We start from the raw sequence: 22,976 nt of genomic DNA, 5'->3' as shown, positions 1-22,976 counted from the left end.
TAACAAGTGTTGAATGAGACAGAGAGCATTGTCTTCCCATTTCTTTGGATCCCCTTTTCTTAGAATTTCCTTTGAATTTGCATGAGGGCCCTCCCTGCTGTTCAAAGCAACAAAGAGCTCTATCAGGCGTACAGCAGTCTTTTGGCAGGCCTCTCATCCTCTCAAAGAGGAGAGAGCACAGACTCCATGTTGCCAAATGCATTGAAGTCATTTCTAAACCAAGGCGCTTATTAAAAAACACAAGGATAATTCTAAACTGCCTCATATTTCCCTTTCAGATGCATCTGTCTCATTTCTCACATAATCAAAACTCATTAGAGGCCTTAACACAACAGAATAGTTCATAAATATTGATTATTTTATGGTAAGCAGTTGTCTCATCAAGATACTGAAATTAAAACATGGAACAATTATGCATTTGCATGTGTATTCACTGAATATCTTAGATCCTCTTTGCACCGTATTCACCAAATCCGTCTTAGTTATCAACTACACTGTATGTTACTGAGAGTATTTACAGTAGGTTTTAAGCAGGGTTCCTGTCTTTGATGCCTCTGCTGCAGTGAGCGGTAATGCCAAACTCCCCCCCCACCTCCCATAGCTAAGCCTTGTTCTCAGCCAGTGCCAGCCTCCAATATCTGAGCTCATCCCACCCCCTCCACAGGAGCGAGCGCCAGCCCCGCCATGCACTGCACTCAGGAGTGGGTGGCATCACATGGCCCTTCAGCCTGCCTTCTGGGGTTGGCATGGTGGAAGAGGGAGGTATACACATGGGCCTCTGTGTGAATAGGACCGCTGCTGCTACTGACCCCCTTCTCTCTTTCTGTGGCTTAATTCCACTGTGAGTCAATCTCAAGCCAGCGATGCCCACACACCGAGCGCAGACCCTTTCGAGCCCACAGAGTCTCCCACGCAGAGCTGGAGTGCGTCTGGGCTGGGTGCGACACTCAGCGCTGGGTAATACCAGCCGCCCCCACACCTCATCTTCCTCTAGCTCCATCTCTCTCACACACATACTCTCTCTTACACGATACTATGCATCCAAAATACTCCTCATTAAGCTTCTCGTCAGACTGCAAATAAGTGCATCTGCTTACAGAATTTTACGTAGAGAAAAGGTACTCGGAAGCTGGTAAACCAAAGAAAAAGCTGTAAATGAAGAGATGAATCAGTCAAACTGAAACCTCTTCCTCCTCCTCCTCCTCCCCCACATCCTATCTGTTGAGTGGAGAGAGAGATACCAGCAGAGATGTGTTTTCACTCCGAGCTCGTATAACTCTCTGTGTTTTGCCCTTGGCATCTGCAGCACTATAACTCACTACGGAGGAGAAAATGTGTCATCCCGAGAATAAAGGCGTGTGATTGAAAGACATGTAACCCAGGGAGAATATCTGCTTACCCAACACACCCAGCAGAACCCGAGAACCTTCCTGTAACGTGGTGTGATATGTGTGAGTTAGCACAATCGGTGATCTGTAATGGGACTCTAGATAACTGTTGCATGCTCTGTGGGTCAATGTTCAATCCAAGAGAAGACTTGTATATTTAGGAGCTGAATTTTCCTTGACAACAGCTCCCTGGCAACATTCAAAGCTGACGATAACACAAATGATTACTTTAATATTTAATAGACACATAAATATCCACATAAAAAGTCACTATGCAGAAGTGGCTCATGTTGCCACACATGAACGTGAAAAAGCAGAACTGGAACACGCTGTAATTCACTGAATGCACTGTGTGCTCTGGCTGAGATGGCACACAGAGTGGCACGGCGGTGCCAGGGGTGGCAGCTTGTCTGTTGCTGTGGCATGGTGTGCCGGTGGCTCCAACCTGCCTGGAGACAGGAGGTGTACAGATTGAGCAGGGAGCGCACCAGGCTCCTCGTCAAGAATTTTAATGCCCTCTTTCTCTTCCTTCCTGTTTCACTCCACCTTGGGTGATTCACTGTAAGCGGGAAAGACCGCGCCTGTGATCTCCGTTGGCGTTGGTGGGCGCACTCAGCCGGAGAAAGGGATAAAGGCACGTTGGCAGAGGCTGTGCAGTAAATTCAGATGGACTGAGAATACCGACTTTCCGGGTATCATACTGGGTTCCAATGTTTTTAAACATGATTTGAATTGTACCATGCACAGTGGGAGGGTGCAGTTTGTATTGAATCAGGCATTCTCGCCAAATCACTGGGTCTATAAGGAAACTTAACACAATCTTTCATTCTATTTGACCTGAAATAGATCCTACAATAAGGAAAGAGTCCCCAGCATTTGGTGCCCTGCCCATTGTTATTACCCCAGCAGTTACTGTAAATATTTGCATGGGTGCAATGAGGGAACAAGGTGTACTTCCTGTTGCTAGAATAATACTGAAGCACATGGCAGCTAGGCTTGTGAAAAGGCGGTCTAGTGGAGAAATCTGCGATTACTCCACCCATTTTGCCTCTTTCTGTGGTTCTCAAAGCCTTCTTCATGTTTGCACAACAAAAGGGTGTATCTCTGGGGTGCCATAATGTTTTATGCCTTTACCTAAGCTGATTGTGACTGCAGTTCCTCCAATAGATTGATGCAATATTTTACATAGTTGTAGATGAGGTACATCCTTAGACTGACACAATGCTGCCGTTAACTGATAGGGAAAAGAGCACAAAACAAATTGTAGCTGCTTATTTTATGAATTTATTTCCAAATGTAAACTTCACTATTTCATGCATACAAGTTATGACAACATACATTATTCAACAATCTGTTATTTTTCATATTTGCATAGGACATGGTCACAATATATTGTCTAACATGTAAAAAATAATGCCATAAAAAGGTACAGCAGAGCAACTATAGACCAGCACATTGAATGTGTGTAGAATCCAAGGAACTGTACAACTGTAATACTTGAGTGTAGTGATTTTGGTTTGTTGAGAGAAACAAGATGACACCTGAAAGTTATATTGAGGTCATAGCAGAATGTACTGGCCATAGCTGAGTCAGAGTTATTTACAGAATAGATTATATTGGTGCTGGGAGAGGAGAGCAGCACCATGGAGTCACTACAACAGGCAACTGATGGTGATGGGCAGAGGAGAAACACACAGAGGTATCAAGAGAGCAAGTTAACATCACACTGAGGAGGTACACCGAGGACAGACGGGTACGGGGAACAGAACCAAAAGGCTGTCTTACATTATAGAACATATAATCAAAGGGAAGCCATCGACAGCACTGTGTGCCGAATAACTCGGAACAGACAAATCCTATGAGGGCAAAGAAATATCCAACGCTTGATCAAGACCGTTGCCAGCGTGCGTTTCTACAGTAAAGAGCAAACGCTGCACAGTGTCAGTTCAGGCAGTGGAGCAAGACCACATGGCCGCTGAAGGGTTTCCAACAAATATGGTCTGTGGCCATGCCTTGCTGCACGTTCTTAGGTAACTCAGTGAATCTCTTTTTTGTTTCTTGACTTTTACTCTTTCTGAGTTTGTTTTATTCAGATGAGTAAAATGGGTTGTTCATTCAAGTGACTGATTAAAAAAAATAAAAAAATTGTTGCTTATCTGAGGTTCAGAAAAAAGGTCCACGTCAAGCGCATCAATAACATCCATTGAGCAACACAACCTAGCATAAAATTGAACCCAGGAGTCAAAGCTGTGTTGGGTTCAAAGTTACTGCAACATTCATCTTTCCCTTCCAAGCCTTTGGTAACAACTTTAAACTGTGGAGCATCAGATGAGGCGTGAGGACCTCAGGCTTCTGCTGTTTGATCAGTGGAAGCGTGAGGTCTTCCTCTCTGCTCAAGAACCACTCTATCCTATCATGGCTGCCTCCTAAACATTAGCAACTATCCTCACCTTAAAAGCCTTAGGCCTTCATAATGAGGGAAGACACGCTCTGTATCTTCTTGTTTTTAAATCTTGAATGCATGGTGTTCATTTGAATTGGCTACAGAAAGAGACTGCAGAGTAGAAAGGAGAGAGTAAACCTGGGAATTATTGACAATGAGAAACGTACCTTGTGCACAACTCACAATGTGTAAAACCTCACAGTCAAGACAGAGTACTACTCATAACCTACAAAAATGCAGTGATGCATCATTTGATGTAAGCAGCACATTTATAGCAAATGCAATTATCAATCCTTTGGAATGGTTGGGCTTTCATTATAATTAAGATTGTTTATGTCAAAAAACAAAATACCTGTAATAAGCCATTATACATTGCTTGTGTATTGTACAGCAAAAAAGAAAAAAAATTAAATAACAAGAAACCAATGAAAATAAAGCTACACAATCAAAATGTTTACATAAAGCAGAAAAGAAATATCTTAACTTAGAACACTTGCATATCAAATATGCAAAGTTGCTTCATTCAATCCTGTACATAACATAAAAACATGTCACACTTATAAAACTGTACACGTTTGTTAAATGTCTGATAGTAGCTAGATTTTGCGCCCTCAAAGTTTGTATCATCTTAATGAAATTACCATTATGCGTTTGGCACACAATTGCATCTATCATGCTTGTACTTTGTGATCAGTTATTGAGTCATTCAATCAGGAAGTTGAGACAGTTTGATCAGTGATATAATCATGTTATTAATATGAACTATTTTTATGATCAATGTTAATTTACATAAGACCAATTCATTTATTCACAAAAATGATTAACACCGTGTAATAGCTAGTTAACTATTCATCAGTTAGGGTCTTCTTTTAGAAAATATTTAGAACTACTCATTTATGAGTGATTTATAAATCTAATATATTGTTAGCATCCTGTAGAAACCTTGTATCTCCATTTTGTCATTGTTTAAAGTCCATTTTCTCAGACAGGCGTTGAAAGATAGAGATAGATCATTAATCTCAGTGGGATTACCAGGTTAAATTAAAGTTGGATTAAAAACAAAAATTCAGTATTTTACAGCCGACATCGTCCCTCACACAGAAAATGTTTCATGAAACCCCGACCAAGACAAAAGTATGAGGGTCAATAGGAAAATAATGTTTTAAATCAATCTAGCATTTTTTAAAATAATCATAATTAAGTTTTTATCATTTGCAGGAAAGATTACGTTTTGGATTTACAAGGATTTGCAGGACCTTGACAATATGGGATGATTATATTAAAATGTAGCCCAGTGTTTTCTTTACAAAAAAAGAGCTTTGTCATTCAAGTAGGGAGAAATAAACCACCAATTATTTGTGCTACCCATCTAGCAAACAGCTAAATGATGGATGTTTCAAAAAGATATGAAGGTACAACAGAAGTCAAATATTTTTAGGAGGTATGATTTTGAAAATATACAATATGAAACATTTCATATGAGACAAAAATACGTGATAATAAAAATGTCATGACTACATTGCTAACTCACAATGCTGTGGTCTCTATGCTTATGGAAAACTTTTAAAAGAAGCTAAATAATAAAGCAAATTAGTCACTCCAACTGAAATTGATGTACATAAGAGGTCAGGAAGTTTCCCTTTCTCATCATCACTCCCACCCCCCTTTTCATTTTCTAACTTGGAGAATCTTTGGATAACAGGAATAACCTGCATCCTGACATCAACAGAGCATTCAGTGTTTCTGATTTGAGGGGCGAACCCCCACTGGGGTTAAAATTATGTTACTACAAAAAAATGGTGCCTTAAAACAGCCCCCCAAAAATAAAACAGTCAAGCATAATGCTATGATAAATTCAAAAGAATAGTTGAAATGACCTGAAGACAATGGAAAAAATCAGAAAAATCATAAAATACATCAAATCAAATAATAGAAGAGACTATACACCTTTCTCCACAGAGGTTAAGTGAATAATGATTATTTGACAACAAAAGCAAGTACAGTAAAAATGGACATGTACAAAACTGTGTTCAATGGCCTTTTGTGTTGAATGATTCAAGTAGATTTGGTACAGTGAAAGTAAAAGTTATTAGACACACTGCCTGTGGAGGCCTATATGTCAGTGGTGCAGTCTGGATGGATAGACTAGGATCAACATGTTGAAGTTGTCACAGTCAAGGGTTTTTAAAGGGGCGTTTCATTTAAAAACATCTCCAGAGCGCCCAGTGCGTACTAAGGTGTAGCTGGACTTGTAGGATCTTGAGAAGACATACTAGGCAGGAGCTGGGCCTGTACTGAGGAGTCCCTGTGTTTCCAGTGTGGTCGCACACTGACCAGCAGTGAGCGATATGCACCCAGGAACACCAGGAAGTGCTGGCAGAAATTAACTGTGCAGTAACCGATGTTAGCGTACAACAACGAAATCCACAAACTGTCCCGTATCTGCTTTGCTGATGTTGACCCTGAGGTAAATGTGCAGATTATGGATTAAGAAATGATTTATGTAACCTGCTTGAGGGTGAGCCACTTAGAATTTTCTTTTTTTTTGCATGTTAAAAAAATATATACTACAAATCGAGTCAAAGATTTGACTAGAACAAAAAAAAGTGAGTTCATGGATAGACACCACAAAAGGCTGCTCAACAGCGATTTAAAGGACTTGTTTTTGAAAATCAAATGGTAGACCCGAATGGTAAATGTCTAGGCCTCTCAGTGCTTCTTTCACGGAGAGCTATTGATCAGTGGCATTCAAAGTGTCATCTTGCAGCCTGGAAACTATTTAACAGAGTTCATCTTACAGAGAGGGTTTTTTTTCTTTCTATTGAGGCAACTACTGCATTTTATCTAAATAAGAGATGTTCTCTTTCTGGAGGATGTGATAAAGCTCATGATTATGTGTGGCTTTCTTCACAAGTTTAAGACAGATGCCCGCTGGGGAGATTGAGGGACAAGGCCTGCCATTCATAAACTTACACCTGCTTGTCTGCCCCAAAAACCCTCTACACAGTTGGGGCGACTTTGTTGACATGCATATAGAGAGGAGCACGGGATTATAGGGAGAGAGTTGGCTGGGTGGGGAGGTAGAAGCTGGGGCATGCAATTTATAATGATGACATTGGAGCTTGGCAACAGTCTGGAGGGGCTGGACAGGACCAAACTACATGGATGAAACTATTTCTGACCATAGAGCTGAAGCATTAAAAGAAAATGTATGCATAACGCAGACTGGCGGGGCTGCAGCAGTTTTGATAGTGGTGCCCTTTTCCATGGAAGGTTTACTGTGCCTTTTGCCTGACTTATTGAGGCATGTCTGTCTAGAAACACAAGTCAGCTTTCTCACGGGACATCTGAGCTTCACAGGCAGGAGGAAGTGAGGCTGGTGAGCACTGCACTTTGCTGATATGTTCATTTTGGTTCAAAAGTTTTTACAACAGTTTAAAAGCCCCCCCTTGTTATGAGTGAGAAGTTTAAAAGCAGCTGTTTGAGAGCTCGGGTTATTGGTTTTTTGAATTTGAAGCGATGTATTCCTTGGCATTGTGAAATTTGACTCCAGCAGTAGTAGAGGATTTATCCCTGTGCTTAGGATGGAGTTGGATACGTCCCACCCATACTGCTAGCATTGTTTAGGTAGTACTGTTGTTGATACACTTCTCTTTCTACTCTTTGTAAAAACAGGGGATACCCCAGAGGTTGGATCAACCCAGTAATTACAGCAATTTTTTTTCCCACAGTTTCTACTGGCGGCCAAGGCAAACTTGGGAGAGGGAGGGAGGGAGGGAGGGATTGAGGGAGGGAAGGAGGGGACGGGGGGCGTCTGTGCCTGGGTGTCTCTTCCTCTATGCTGCTCAGCCCATGGTAAACCTTGCCTCTTTATCTGGAGCCCTCTGGACCTGCCCTCTCTTTCCTGCCTCCTGCAGATAGCTGCTTTGTACACTTTGTGCTCCACCAAGACGCGGCCCGGCCCGGCCCGGCCCAGCCCGGCCCGGCCCTGCCCCGCGCCGCTGTAACACTCTGGCCTACATTCGCCCCCAAGTTAGGCAGGCTTTTCTGCGGCCCAACCTGTGGTTTGGCAGGGTTGGAGCTTTTTACTGCAAGACTCATTCTCTGACAGGACAGGTAGAGCCCAGACGGGTAGGGAGGACTCCCCAGGAATGGCATGTTACCACCCCTCCTGTGGGTTGTGAATAGCTTCTTGTGGGATGCAGCTGTTTCCTCCAGGGAGGCCACAAAAGGCAGGAGGAGGGAAGTGAGCGGGCTGTCTGGCTCTACCTGTGATACTGCCGACCGCCAGACCCGAGCCTCAGTGAAGGGTGGCTCACAAGACTGAATAGAAAGCTTTCATTCACTCTTGTCTTTGGTACTTTTTCCTATGTGCTTGTGTGAGGGATAAACATTGTTTCAACTAAGGTCCCTTTTTTGTAGGTTTCGCGTCAAATACTGGCGCTGATGATATAGCGCTTTTTAAAAAAAGAAACAGCTGCTTTGAAACTTAACCGTCTCTACTTAAAGGTTCTAAAGGTTCTTCAGCTGAGTATATTTATAAAGATTGTTACCCTCCCAATGCAGATTTACAAAGTACATGCTGCACATCGCTGTTGAATGAAATACATATTTAACCCAGTGTAATGGTAACTGAATATTAACATTGCAGTGGAGGAACAGGAGCATTTTGCTGACGGAGGTGGAGTTTTGGGGATTGTTTTCATAACACACAGCAATTACATTTGAACCCCCAGTAGATGCTGAACTGCTTCACACACAAGGGAGAATATAACATGAATTTGTGTATGAATGACTGTGTGACCAGGGCTAGTTTCCTTGAACGTGAAAACCAACAAAAACAAAGGAAAGAGTGCAAATTGTGTTGAGTGTAAGGCTGCTGTATGTATGTTTCTCTTCACCATGTTCATTCTTTCAAGCTAACAAGGCCATCCCTGAGCAGGGCGTAAAATTCAACCCCTGTTGAATTTCAGAGTAAAGTGATGCGTATATTGTGCAGTCAATGTGAGTACTGTTAAGTACTGTGGTACTACAGAAAAAGCAACTGTCTTCAATCCTGAGGTGTATGTGTACCCCTTCTCCTCACCCGTTCAAAAAAGACAAAAAAAAAACCCAAAACAAAACGATCTGATAAGACTTGTCAGTGTGTCTGTTTTTTTTTTCTTCTTCTAAACCTTGTTTAGTTGACTGAGAACATACATTGGACAACTAGCCATGGTCAGAAGCTAAAAAAATACAGACATATGGTACAGAATGTGAATATTGCCATCTGGGAAAGGCATTACCTTCTTTTAGGATCACACGAGTAATTGCACTACAATAAGCAGGTATGTACAGTATGGTACACCACAGCAAGCGCAGGATTAGCAAAGGGGGGTTGCCGACAACTGTGCAACACAAGTGTTATGAAGAGAACACAGGCCTCGTAGGTTGGAGGCGGAAAGTGCGACCGGGTTTCAGTTTAAGGCGAGTTGGCTGGGCTGAGGGTGGGGCTGGAGGCATCGGAGCGGCTGTAGTCGCTGAGGGAGCCGGGGCGCGTGTTGCTGCCGTTGCTGCCGCCGTGCGGCCTCTTCAGCATGCCGGGCTGGAAATCTGAGTGGCGCCGGGCGTGCTTCATCAGGTGGTCGCTGCGCATGAAGCGCTTGTCGCAAAGCGGGCAGCCGAACTTCTTCTCCCCCGTGTGGGTGCGGTAGTGGCGGGCCAGCTCATCAGAACGGGCGAACTTCTTACTGCAGTCGGGCCAGGTACATGGGAAAGGCCGCTCTCCTGTAGTACAAGGAAGGAGACAGCTGTCAGCATTTCATCAAAAGTAACACGGCTTAAGCTCAACCTTTAACACAGATTAAGATAGGAATCATTTACATAAGACTGTTCAGGACTACTAACAGTGTGAGTTAGTGACATATGAAACAAATGAAAAAAAACACTGATAACTACTCCCAGACTTTGATTATGAAACTGGCACGCACAACGCTACCAACGGCTTGCCAAAACACCAGAGAGCAGTGATTCATTAAAAGGTGTTTACAGGTCGACAAGTCCTGAACACTGCCATGCATCGCTAACAGGTATTTTCAGAGACGACTAGGCCAGCTGAACAAGACTGGGCTGTTTTCTGTTTGTACTCCTCTCTGCGTCATCAAGACACAGCAATCAGGTTATTGACAGGTCATCATAAGTTTATCACAAAGAAACTCTGTTCAACCCGCTGACTTCAGCAAAAAGTAATCATCTCATCTTCAAAAACACACTCTTCTTGAAATACAGCTGAAACAATGCTATTTTGTGTTTACAGCCAACTTGTTAGAATTTCTGCCTTTTCCTCTGTACCTTTGGAAGAATGTTGCTGGAAATGAAGAAAATGTTTACAAACAAAATGAACAAAGGTTTTTCTTTTCATGCCACATGATGTCTTGGGTAAACTTAGGCTACAGATGTAATGAAATGGAAGAAAAGGGAGGGGAGGGATATGACTAAGTTCAAAACCCACACAAGACACCTTTAAAGTATTAGGTAAAGTGAAACGAGGAGGCTGTAGTGAGCCATGGGACTTGGGGTAAATCACCTAAAAATTGGCCCTGTGCTGGAGGAGCAGACACACGGTTTAATTATCTAAGCTCCAGATGCTAATCATATTCACAATGGTTACCCAGCCCATTTTCCACCATGCAACTATCTGTGACTGCGCATGGGAAATTATACCCTTCCCCCTCTGTCAGGCAATAAAAGTGGGCTTTGACACACATCTACCCAAAGCCAGATGGTACTATATATCATGTTGTGGTTTCCTTCCATTCTGATGTGGAAACAGTGTGTATGGAGTCTAAATGCCGCCTTCTGCATTCACTGGCCAGTGTGGCTAATGCTGTATTCCTTTTAGTTCCATTTCAGCGATTTTCTGCCTGACAATAGCACTCTAATTTTACCAGTGTGACCTTGCAGTACTATCCCGAAGGGCAGCACATATTCCTTTAATGTTATACTTCTTCACAGAGAATAAGATCAATCATTATGTGCAGAACTAAACCAGGGATTTGAGATATGAAAAGGAAGAGATGCTGAAATGCATGAATGTTTATAGGTAGCATGACGAATGAGCACATACGAACAGGCTGCCAAATGCTATCTTTGTTCTGTGGTTTCCCTCAGGGCCACAATGGAAACAGTGCTGTTCAGCATCAAACACTCATATGCTACCTGATGCCAATGAGCCTCATAAACAAGAACTCAGTGCACTAGGAGCCACAGTCCCGCCCCCTATACTGCATGCTTACAAAACATGCAGACAGACAGAGCAAGTCTAGACAGCCCAGTCTGTGTTCCAGCCTCAGACGCCTCACCTCAGCTCCAGACAAACTCAGTCAGCCCTGCCCACTACAGTTCCTGCTGCCTCTTGTAGGCCTCAGCCTTGACACACTGTGGCACGCACAGATACATCCATATACACATGTATACACTTCCCACAGGCTTGCAAATACGCCTCCTTTCGCCCACGATTAATTCACAAAACATTTATCCGCGCATGTACTGTTCTCATTCTTCTGCTGGAGTAAACAGACAAAGAAACACACAGTTTCAAGTTGTCTTTCCCACAAAGAGTTACAATATATAAAGATGAAGAGGTCGTGCTTGTTTGACCCTATTTGAAAATTCTGGATCCAAACCTCCTCTGAGCACAAACAAAAACAGACAAAAAGATTAGCCTTTAGTTCCTGAAGAAAGAGGGACATTCAAACTCTTTTGAGGTATTCCTCTCACTATAGAGACTTATAAAATTGCCTCTGATTTCCTACCTTATTAACAAGAGAAACAGCCTGTGGTGCCACCTGGCACGTTATTGGCTAAAAAGTAGAGCTAAGCTCTGCAGGCTGCTTAAGGCTCAATAACCAGTGTAACGGATCCAACAACATTAATATTTAACCAGACACCAGAGAGCTGGGCTGAGATATCCAGTCTAACGGCCCTGATACAGTAATGCAGTCATAGTGGAAGCATCAGGTAACAGCAACTCACCGAGACGCCTCGTACTATTTAGAGCTCCATGAGTTATAAAGAAGAGAGAGCATAACAGATATACTGCCCATTTTTCCCCTTCCACCAAGCTGCTGTTTGTGTGCTATGACATTTAGGTCAAAACTATTATGCATAAAAAAGCAAAAACCAGCTGCTTTAATGTCAGCCTTGAAACATTCACTTACATAAAGAAAAACACGCAATGCCCCAATTAATTTCGCACTTGTTTCATAACACAAGGCTTGGGATTTCTATGAGGGTGGTAAAAAAAAAAATGTCTGGTAACAATGGGGAGGTTTAGGGAACAAACGCTTTGATGGTGAGGGGAAACGATGATAGGGGCTATTACCCTCAGCGGTGAGAGGTTGTCACTTTCACAGATATTTCAATAGACTGCAGCCACTACTCAGCATCTCCATGAAAAAGAGAATCCGGTTGGCCACTCCCCTCGGGCCTTTCTTCTTCCCATCTAGTTGCAGCGCCTTCCTAGCAGGGCACCGTGGCGACTGTGACGCCAGGGCCCACCGATTGGCCAGCCCACCTCTGGCAGCCTGCCACATCCACAGGGTGTGGTTTGTCTTTCTCAGAACGTGTGAGTTACAGAGGGCGAGAAGCGGGGGGAGTAATTAGGGAAGCTTTTCCCTAACGAACACAGTGACCCAGTTACCCGTAGAGTTACATCATGCACGCAAACTGTACCTCTACTAAGCACTAGTGTCCCCCTCCAAGGCGATGCGATTATGTCACAGGTACTCTTGTTATATAACTGTTCCCTTTGGGGCCACTGGGTCAGTAAATAAACAGCTCATCCCAGCTCCTCTCCATCCATCCTCCTCACATTCATGTCTTAAAAACTGACTCCTGTGCCTCTGCAGAAATGGTTAAGAGTAATGGAATCTGGGTAGGTCCCTGGGGTATAAGGGACACTGTCTGCGAAGAGGAGATCAAATCGCTTTTTGACGTGAGCAGCGGAGGACTCAGTCACCTGCTGCAACAACAGCTACCAGCATTTCAGACAAGAGCAGATAACATTCCTGATGTTTCCTCAGGCATGGGCCAAACTCTCACACAGCTTACAGTTGAAAGCCCCATGTGAGCCTGCCATAAGAGTGCTAGAGTAAATAGCACTGCAGGCTGAGAGAAAAAAACAAAAACGATACAGTTCCTGTGGATAGTTACGTCAGAGATCACCTTGAAGTTAACTTTGCTCTGCCTGCACGTAGTAAGTACGAGAACAGGAAATGTCTTTTACAGAGCTCAGAAGCCAACAAAGACAAGGTGCACACTAAAGCTGTACGGACTTTTACAAGCCAACTGTGTCCGTTAGAGCAGGGACAGTGGGGTTAGAGTCATACTGAGCATCACAGCTCATTAGGGTTAGAGCTACCTCACCTCAGCGCTGGCTTAGTGGCACAGCCAGCTTGGCAACATGAAATCAGAGGGACACCACAAACTCCAATGGCAGGGCTCATCAGAATCCTATAATTTACTTGCATGTTTACAACTATGACCCGGAGCCAACCGGGAGCCAGCCAACCATGGGGCTTCTGGGTAATACTAAAATGACTGCTCAGTCCCTCATCAGGCTTTTACCCCTGACATCACTGTTCACTAACGCCCACCCAAGGACAGGACAGGGTTAAGTTCCCACCCAACTGTGCCCAGCCTCTCCCTCCACACACGCTATCGCACGCCAAGGGAATATAAACACAAACATGTGTGTGGAAAACAATAAATATACATTAAGGCTAACAGTCTTCTTTTCATCATTGTGCAGGCAGGAGCACCCGCCTTTAACATGCACAACATGCAGCCCCCACTTACGCAAAAAACAACAACAAAGGCTTAGAGAATTCTATGCGGTCTGAAGAAAAGAAAAAAAACCTTGCTTCATGTGAAATACATCAGAGTTCAGAACAACTGTTTGCGTGGCTGTTCATCTATGAAAAATTAACTCTGTGGGAGAGGCGTCAAATTACCGAGAAAATCACTCAGTCAAAACATGTTTTCTCAAAGCTCCCATTCAGACTTTGATTCAAATATGTCTGAGAATAAGTCGTCTCTGCAGGAGTAACAAAGAACCCATGGGTGGGTCAGGTGTTCGTGATGACGACTGGCTTAAGCTTGTCAGGAGAAAGCTCCAAAACCAGCGAACATTTGATCTATTATCATCTTTTGTCTTTATTGAGAGGACCTTGCTTGCCATTGAATAGCCTGCCTCCCCTTGTGGGCCTATAGCTGTCAGGTTGTGAACAATAGCAGCAGCTTCGCTCCCAGCAGGAGAGGCACTCCTGTAATGCATTTCAATCAGACGGGCTGCGCGTACTAACCGTAACTCACTCCCCTCGGTCTGCACTGCACAGGGCTATTGACATTCACCCACAGACATGCAGCGGGGTCGAGGGTGACTGTCTGATTCCTGCAGACACTTAGCCATACATTACTTCATCCCTTTAACTCTTTGGGGGGCAAGGGATAGCTTGACTGCATTGACCAGCTCATCACATTTGCCTCAATTAGTTTGAGTGGGCACTCTCTTTCAGCCTTGAGTGCAAGCTAAAATGACCCGAAGCCTTGTTGTGTTGCAGGCAGTCTGCTAATCTTTTTAACCCTGGTTAACTAAAGACATAGAAACAGCTGCAGCCATTAATGGGTGTTTACAGTATGTCCACAGAAGCACTGACACAGGCAGGTGGGAGCAGGGATACCCTATCATCCGTGACTCTCACTCACGCAGTACAATGCCAGCTCATTCCGCTGATGGAGTCTAACACTGCGGCTCGTATGAGATAGATATCCTCGCTACCCGGTATCAAACAAAGAGCCACAGCCCTGCTAGATCCTGAGAGGCCCCACTACACTGCATAGAGATAAGAGGAGATACAGGCTGGAGATGGTGCCTGCCGTCCAACGTCTTATCTGATACTCTAATGGAGAGTGTGACAGGAATATTTTCGTGTCTCAGTGAGAAATAGTTATGCCCCCCCCCCCCCCCCTCCCCCAAGGCTTTGCCCTATGCTCCACAAAATGCTCCTCGTTTTCCTGCGAGGACCACACCCCGGTGTGCCGTGGTCTGCCATGATCTGATTTATCACGCAGAGAAGGGGGACACACCTTACATACCATGAGGAATGTAAACATCCCAGCCGGAGACAAAACGCTCCATCTGACATCACGTCCACAGTACATGCAGCCATTCCTCCCTTATTTAAGCCACGCTGAATTCACCACGGAGGAGGACTCAGTCTCAAAAGGGACCTTCTCAGTGCCGGGCTGACAGGGGTGTTCTCTCCTGCAGAGGTCACAGCCCTGCAAACGTTAATCAGATTAGCTGCAGATGCAGCTGAATAAATGACCTACATCAATGGAGGGCATTGACAGTGTATATCCTGGTATCTAACCCCACCCCCACCCTGCTGTACTGTATGTTCTCTTTCTTTGTACTGCAGATCCCTCCCTTGCGTGTGAGATGCGGTTGGCGTTTTTTTGTACAGTGGAGGTGAAAAATACAGTGTTCCACAGGTCTAGATCCCTCTCTTCCTGCCTTTGGTAATCGACACCCCGCCACAAGCTGCGGCCAGGGCCTGGCCTCGCAACACAACACGCTCCAGCACCTATTTTGCTTTGCATTAGAGCAGGCTGGAGAACAGTGGGAGGGGCTGGGGGGAAACAGACAGAGCAGCTTTTATAGAACTACTCCAGAGCTAACTAAAGAATACATGAGCTCTGTGGCCCATTGAAAACAGCACAGCAAGGCAACTGCCTGACAGGGGCCTTTCAGTATTATGAATGTCAACCATGCTTGGCTGCTTAATCACATTTGAATGGGCTGTATATACCAACATCAGTCAGGAGCTATCCTACCATCAGCTTTACATGTAAAGGTATAGGATAACATATGGACAGCATGGACGCCGCTACACTCCTTGGACATGGCAACCTAAGCCTGTCACGGACAAGGATCTCAGAGAAAAACGGCAGCAGTACTGACCCAGCGGATTAGAACAGGCAAGATGGTAGTTCCAGTTTGGTTTTATTTACATCCCAGGGATCAAGTAGATTTAACTAATACCTTGTTTCCATTGGACACATACTGTACAGCTACGTGTGACCTGCATGGGCAAACCAGATTTAATTTACAATAGCCCCCTTCAGGAAAACTTAATCTGATAGCAGGAAAGAACATTGGAATTTGTACATTGGTGAAATCACGCAAAATTTCAAGTGTAATATCACCAGAATGAAGACGACAAATGGAGACTGTTTAGCACCTCCTGACAGCTGAGCTGTCATTTTATTACACTGCAGGTGGAAGTATGGCCTAACTGGGAGGGAAGGTGGAAATCCTGCCGTGTGGCGGGTAGACAGAGTGACCTCTTGTGCCCCAACAGAGTTGTTACCCATCCCCAAGCCAAGGTCAGGCTCAAGGAAGAGCAGCAGGAAAACCCCATCTCCACCCTGCTACCTCATCAGTGCCACCAACCACACAGGAACACAGTGCGCTCTGTGCAGCAAAGCAGGCCAAAAATAAAACCACTGGCAGAGATGTAGTGTGTATAATTCCTGCTTCATTTTCCATGTGGAATTCGGGATAATTTCATGTTAAAAAAAAAAGGGCCATTAACCACAGTTATTTAACTAAAAATAGAAGGCATGCATGTATAACTGGGTCTATATGGTAGTGGAACTGTGCTGCCAGGTGGTACCACTTATTTTTTAGGGCAGTTGGGGCTCTATGACTCTCTCGCAGTATTAGAGGTACCCCCAGTAAAGCACAAAAGAGATCTAGACAAAACGTCAAACCAACTGTAAAATATGTCATTAGCCTCTTTGTCTTTAAGAAATATTGACCCTGTTCCTCCCGGTGACTCGAATAGTTTTGCCCTGGCCTTGCACACTGACAAGATGGCCTTCTGTGAGGCCCAGCTGTGGGGGGCACAGAAGGCTCAGGCTGTTCTTTCTGAAGAAGACATGACTTGTAATGAGCTTGTCAGGGGCCATCTCTCCTTTAGAGATGGCGGTTTGCATGACATGAGCAGAGCAGAGTAATGAGGCTCCACAGAGAACTCCCTGTACTCCACGACCACAAGACACCTCTTGAGAAAATGGGTCTGCATCATTAGAGACCATTACGCTTCTGAAGACAAAGGGTTAAAAAAAAAAGAATGAATTAAGTGAAACTCGCTGGCGCTAGGTAAAGCTCCTTAGAATGAATCATTATCCGTTTCACCCTCGCTGGTTTTATTTTAAGGACTAGTGGTCACATCATTCTTTTTGCCTTACTTTGTTACAGTTTACTACAAACCTGAGTTTATCTGCGCATCAGCATTACATGATCCCATTTTCCATAGTGTAGGACAAGTGTATGTGTAGGAGAAAAGCCCCACCTCCCGCTTCAGGAGATCAGACAAAGCTGTCTGGTAACCTTAGACCCCCAAACTGCTGCGGATTCCACGCCATCAAACTCAATGCAGTATAATGAGCGATTTATATTCAGCGTGTACTCCCATGTCTGCTACATCCCGATGTCCCTCTCACACGGCGCCCTGACAAACTGTGTTGATGGATAAACCTAAACTGAAACCCACTGGTCCCCATTGACAGAGCCTTTAAAGTTTATCTCATCAACATGTGATTTTACTATACACGGTATGGTGCTTCTCATTTAAGTTTCTGTGTAACTTAGTTGTAATGTAAACCATCACATCATAATCCACTCCCATTCGGAAGTTGTACAACTAATGGATTAGTTTAGTCTCCACATCTGACAGCATCATTAAACTAGTCTGGCATGCGGTGATTCAAATCACAAGGTAGCATCACGAGGTGAGCAATCGCGCAAAGTACTGAAGGTAATCAGTATGGGAGTTGACTTTACATTAAGGACTTATCACTGCATTACAAACAGTGTAGAGGTGGTGTGGACGTGAAAATAAAATACTTTGCCAAAATGCTATTACCATTAGGGGAGAAGTGAATTGAAAATTGTAGAATTTGATAGGTATGGTAAATACATGGAAACAAAAGATCCACTTGTTTCGCCAATTCAATTTCCATACTTTCCACCTATACAGCTGATAAGTAGCAATACTTGTAAACCGCTGCATAGTAGTTAATACCTAATGGCTAATGTCCATAAACAACATAGAACAAGAACATAAAAGCAAAAAATATATAAGAATAAATAAGAGAAAAGTCTCATAGTAATCCTTGCATGGTTTGAAACAAAGAATATGAAGCCTCTCCCAAGACATTATTAAGGGGTGAAGTTCATTTTGTACTAATACTGGGATTGATTTTTATGTAGTGTAGCTATACATTGCCAAAAAAAAACCTAAAATGCAGTTAAGGCTCCAGTTCCTGATGCACTGTGACAAATGATATACAGGAGGATTGTAAAAGCTGGGACGATGAGGCTTTGGGCGTTACAGAAGTCAAGTAAGGACGCCTGGTCCCTGGCTCTTTGTTTTGTGTCTGTAACACAGTTTTCCCCCATCAATTAGATAGTGGTGGTTGGCTGGGACTGGGCAGGAATCCATTCTCTCGTTACTCTGCTAGTAGGGGCTGAAGGGAAGCACACTGACTGCTAGAGGCTGGCTCACCGAAACACTGCAAGTTCGGCTGAGGCAAGGCGGCTGAACTCAGATGACCCATATTCTCTGACTATCCAATCAAGTAAGCAGAAACAGACACTATTCACAGGACACAAACCAATCGCAGAGCCAGACACAGAAGCGTACCCCAACAGAAAGGCAGGCAAAGGAAAAGCTTAATAGGCAAGAGACAAGGGCAGGGCTGATAGAGAGCAATAAAACTGCACTAAAACAGACACAGTGGTGTGGAGACAGACGTTTTATTTCTGTGGGAAATCATTTAAGTAAGGTAACTGGAGGAGTATGCCCCCCCTGTTTATCAAATCAGTGCTTCATTCTCTCAGTGTGTTGGACAATGAAACAATGACTAAACAGCACTGCAGTCATGCTATGCACCAAGCTGCAGCTGGTGTAAACAAGGCTAGTGGCAAGTATGTATAATACCAGATAAGAATACATACTATTTGGACTGAAATTTAACAATACCACCAATACAGAATTACACCCACCCCTCTGTAAAGACAAGTCACTGCAATATTCCTATTGGGACTTACAGTATGTCTGTGATGCTCATATATATATAATAATGACCTTATACTTTATGGTATTCAATATAATATAATGGATATTATATCTAGTTTATGGCTTTGCTGTGATATTTGAATAGATCCTTCTAAAGTTTATTACAGGATGAATGTACAAAATATTAGGGGCACTCACTCTTTTCATTAAGTACACTGATGGGGTGAATCCAGGTGAAGCTATTATCCCTTATTGATTTCTCTTAAATTAAATCTATATCAATCACAGGAAGGATGAGATGTAGATAGTTAGAGAAGGATTTTTAAGCTGTGAGACAATTGAGATGTGGATTGTGCAAAAGGGGCTGCAGCTAATATGTTGTATGTATTTTTGTATATTCAGTGTAGGCTATTATAGTGAAGGCTACCAGCACACCAGGGCTATTTCTATGGCTTTCAGGTGGGTAAAGCACATATACATAGACATACACATACACATACAAAGTGTTTCCTATGTGTTTCAGAGAAGGCTGTTTCTCTCCGGTCTGTCTGAAAGGATGATGTTGATAAGTGTGGGAAGAAAGAATGACAGAAGTGGGCAGAGTGAGTGTGAGCTGCAGCCTATAGAGCAGAGGGAAAGGCTGCTCCAGCCTCGGTCTGGGCTCTGCTAGCTGAGTCTGTTGCTGGCCAGATCAGCTGGCAGTCTGTCTAGCGGGGGTGTGGCACATCACAACAAAGGGCTTTGGGCAGACAGGCGACTGCACAGCTATTATCAACCCCCCAATTTGAGTTGATCTACATCTTCCCCCCCTCAGAAGCCTATCCTGCGGAATGCAAAGAGCAAATATGGAGGTACGGTCCTTCAGGAAGGTCAAATGTAACACATTGGTGATCTGGGCAGTTTCCTCTCTCATTTGATGACCTTTCTCCCTGCAGTGTGACGGTACTATATACGACTTACCGGATTGATTTTGGAAACTTTTGCATGTCCGTGTAGTGTAGATAAACCTATCAGTGCTATAGGCTACGAGTGATGCACACCATGTTGCTGAAGAAACATTTTCTGATGCCATTAAACACGCCAAAGTTTGACTTTAATTAACACGCACAGAGGAAAGCTAGATATGTGAGTTTTGTTCTGCATTTGCACTGCAGTGTCAAGTCGTTACAGTCCAATGCAGGGGGTGCAAGAGGAAAGCCGTGACAAAGCTCCGAGTCTCGAGTGGGAGTGGCACTGCTTTCGACTCCCTCCCCCGAAATTAAAAGGACATTTCGCAAAGTTGTAGCCAACTTAAAGGAACAAAGCGATTATAAACTGTACATCGGTGTAGGCTACATCTGCTGATCATTTCCATACTGGGTGGATACAAAGATACAAACACATATGGCTCTATGAAATAGACCAGTCAATCAGGCACCTCTGTAAAAACATCGTTTTGACTGTAAGATGATTCATATTCTTTAGCGGTATTGTCATTTTTAATAATCCCATCCATTATCATAGGTAACGGAACTACTGTAAGTCATGTTCAATACAGCAACAAACATTTGCATCCAATGAAACTGACCTGTATGTGTCCTTAGATGGGCTTTGAGGTGGGATGATTTGCCATAAACTTTTTCACAACCTGAATAGTGGCATTTGTGCTTTTTCTGAGGTGATTCTTGTTCAATTCGACCCCTCAATCTTTTGCCTCTTTGTTTGAGCGAAGGATCGGAGATGGTGGTAGGTGTGGCAGAGTTTCCATCATCTATGAGGTTCGGCATGCTCTCATCCTTTATTTTTGCCTGGTCGGCAACATTGTTGGGAGTCTGCTGGTTAAAATCCGCCAGAATCCGCGCCACCACAAAAAGAGAGGAGTTATCTTTTACCAAAGGCTCTTTTATTTCCTCTCCGTTCTTGGAAGAGGACGGGATTTCTGGTTTAATCTCCCTATTCCCTTTAGGAGCGTGAACAATTGCACGACTGGACATTGAAACAAGGCACTCTGCTGCAAAGTGATCCATTTTGTCTTTGAAACAGCTCCCTCTGCTTCTTTATGACATTCAAAAATAAACTGATAGCGTGTAAAAAGTACTTGTTCCGTGCTTCCCTTTGTGTGGTGGTGGTGGTGTTGAGGAGGAGGAGGAGGAGGAGGAGGAGGAGGAGGTCGCTCTCATCAGAGAGAACTGACTTTATGATCTTACCCGGCTTTCCAATATCATCAACATCCTGCGAGAGAAACGTCTCGGGTAAAAACGCAGACAAACAAAAAGGCAAAGTCTCTGTTTAGTGCAACGACGCCGGTGACAACAACTCTAAAAACTTGGATGTGGTAACTCCCATCGCGGCTCCAAAACACTCTCCAGCATAGTGAGTGTGTCTCCTGAGCGCCTGCTCCTGCTGGTTGTATCCATGCTGGGGGCGTGTCGACCGGCAGCGCTTGGCAGCATCGTCAGAGGAGCCGCTCATTCATTGGATGCTGCGTGTCCCTAAATGCACCGCACAACTTCAGTCACTTGAAAGTTTCACCACAGGTTGCCACCGTGCATCCAAATGATGAATCTCACGGGCGACAGGGGTTATGTTATGCATTGCAGCCACAAAAAAATACAAATTATTTGATGGTGTATGGATTGGAATTTTTGTGTACTCTGACTTGTATTGCACACGTACACACGGAGCTGCTTCTGTTTCATAATATGTCCACAAGCTTAGTGATGGTACATAATGCAAGCAGGTCGCTCTCTAAAGAGATTAATAAATTGGCAATCTGAGCATGTGTGGCACCATAGTGGACCTTATGTAAAAGCAGAGCAATGTCAGAATTCCTGTTAGCACATTGAAGGTACAAAATATTACTATTTTCATGAAGTACACTGATGAGGTCAATCCAGGTAAAAGCCGGTATCCCTTATTGATTTCCCTTATTAAATCTATACCAGTCACAAAGGACGAGATACAGATAAAGAGATGCGACGAGTTACAGAAGGATTTTTAAGATTTGAGATGATTGAGATTATGTGAAAGGAGCTGCAACTCATCATGAGAAGATGTCCCTAAAATTTTGTACATTCAGTATATTTTAAGAGTGTCACCATCTTGGAGCGCTCAGCACACTCTGGGCCCTTTGGCCAAGGAGAAGGTGCAGCAGAGAGCTCCAATGTTTCCAACAGCAGCCACATTATTGGCTAAGCTTGCTGCGATTCCACAAGGGGAAAATAACTCTTCTTCACAACCTCACCCAGGCTTTTAATTACATTCTAGCAGAAGAGGGGCTATTAGTGTAAACGTGACTGGCAATAATGTTACAGTTTTTCTAATTCCCTTCCAACCTGTTAATAAATCCCTCTATTTTCACTGTATTCCAGTGTAACCAGAGCGCACTCCCTTTTTAAAATTGGACCATCAATTTTGATTTATAAATGCACCGATCGAGACAGACCTGGAAAAGCTACATCATATGTGACTGAAAGGTGGCCAGGATGACTCAAAAATGCCATCCAGGGGTTGATGTGCTTAATGGTCATGGTCCATTTTCAAGTCGAATATTCCAGTCAATATAGCATCAATAGCTTGTGCATTTTGGGGAGGTGGCAGCTTCTTTTCAGTGAACTAGCAATGTACCACGAAAACCCTCCTCTGAGCAGACTCTGCGGTCCATGCCAATTGAAATCCAGCCAACCACCACAGACATTGTCTTCTTCAATTTATCCTCCGGCAAGAGAAGTGACACCAGTGCGGGGAGGAAATAGTCTAGATGGTTTCAAAGTTGTGTGATATGCAGACACGCGTCATAAGACAATCATTTATTTCACGGTGCTATCAGCGGTTTCAGTCATATACCCGATAAGTCTGAGCACACCTTTTCCAGAATGGTGTGCTCAGAATTTCCAGAAACCTGAAATGAAATCCATAACACAGAAACTAACTGGGTGTGGGAAATAGTACAAGCCAATAAGTTCTAGTTGAAAACAAACCAACTGATGCAACTGTAGCTGTTTGGTTTCCAGGACGTGCTTGAATCACCACGACCCT

The 22,976-nt window shown here is 43.8% G+C and overlaps 1 protein-coding gene across 1 annotated transcript; it reads right to left on the bottom strand.

Annotated features, from left to right (window-relative positions):
- Positions 1-2,659: 2,659 nt before the first annotated feature.
- On the bottom strand, positions 2,660-21,318 carry klf13 (Kruppel like factor 13). The gene is made up of 2 exons (XM_071896517.2): positions 20,527-21,318; positions 2,660-9,597 (listed from the first exon to the last, which is right to left on the bottom strand). The coding sequence occupies exons 1-2, from the start codon at positions 20,963-20,965 to the stop codon at positions 9,293-9,295; spliced, it is 744 nt and encodes a 247-aa protein (XP_071752618.1). The 5' UTR covers positions 20,966-21,318; the 3' UTR covers positions 2,660-9,292.
- Between the last annotated feature and the right edge of the window lie 1,658 nt (positions 21,319-22,976).

Source organism: Centroberyx gerrardi, chromosome 4 (assembly GCF_048128805.1).
Source record: "Centroberyx gerrardi isolate f3 chromosome 4, fCenGer3.hap1.cur.20231027, whole genome shotgun sequence".
Lineage (NCBI taxonomy): Eukaryota > Metazoa > Chordata > Actinopteri > Beryciformes > Berycidae > Centroberyx > Centroberyx gerrardi.
Note: the sequence above shows the minus strand (reverse complement) of the source record. Positions and strands in the feature narration are given on the sequence as shown.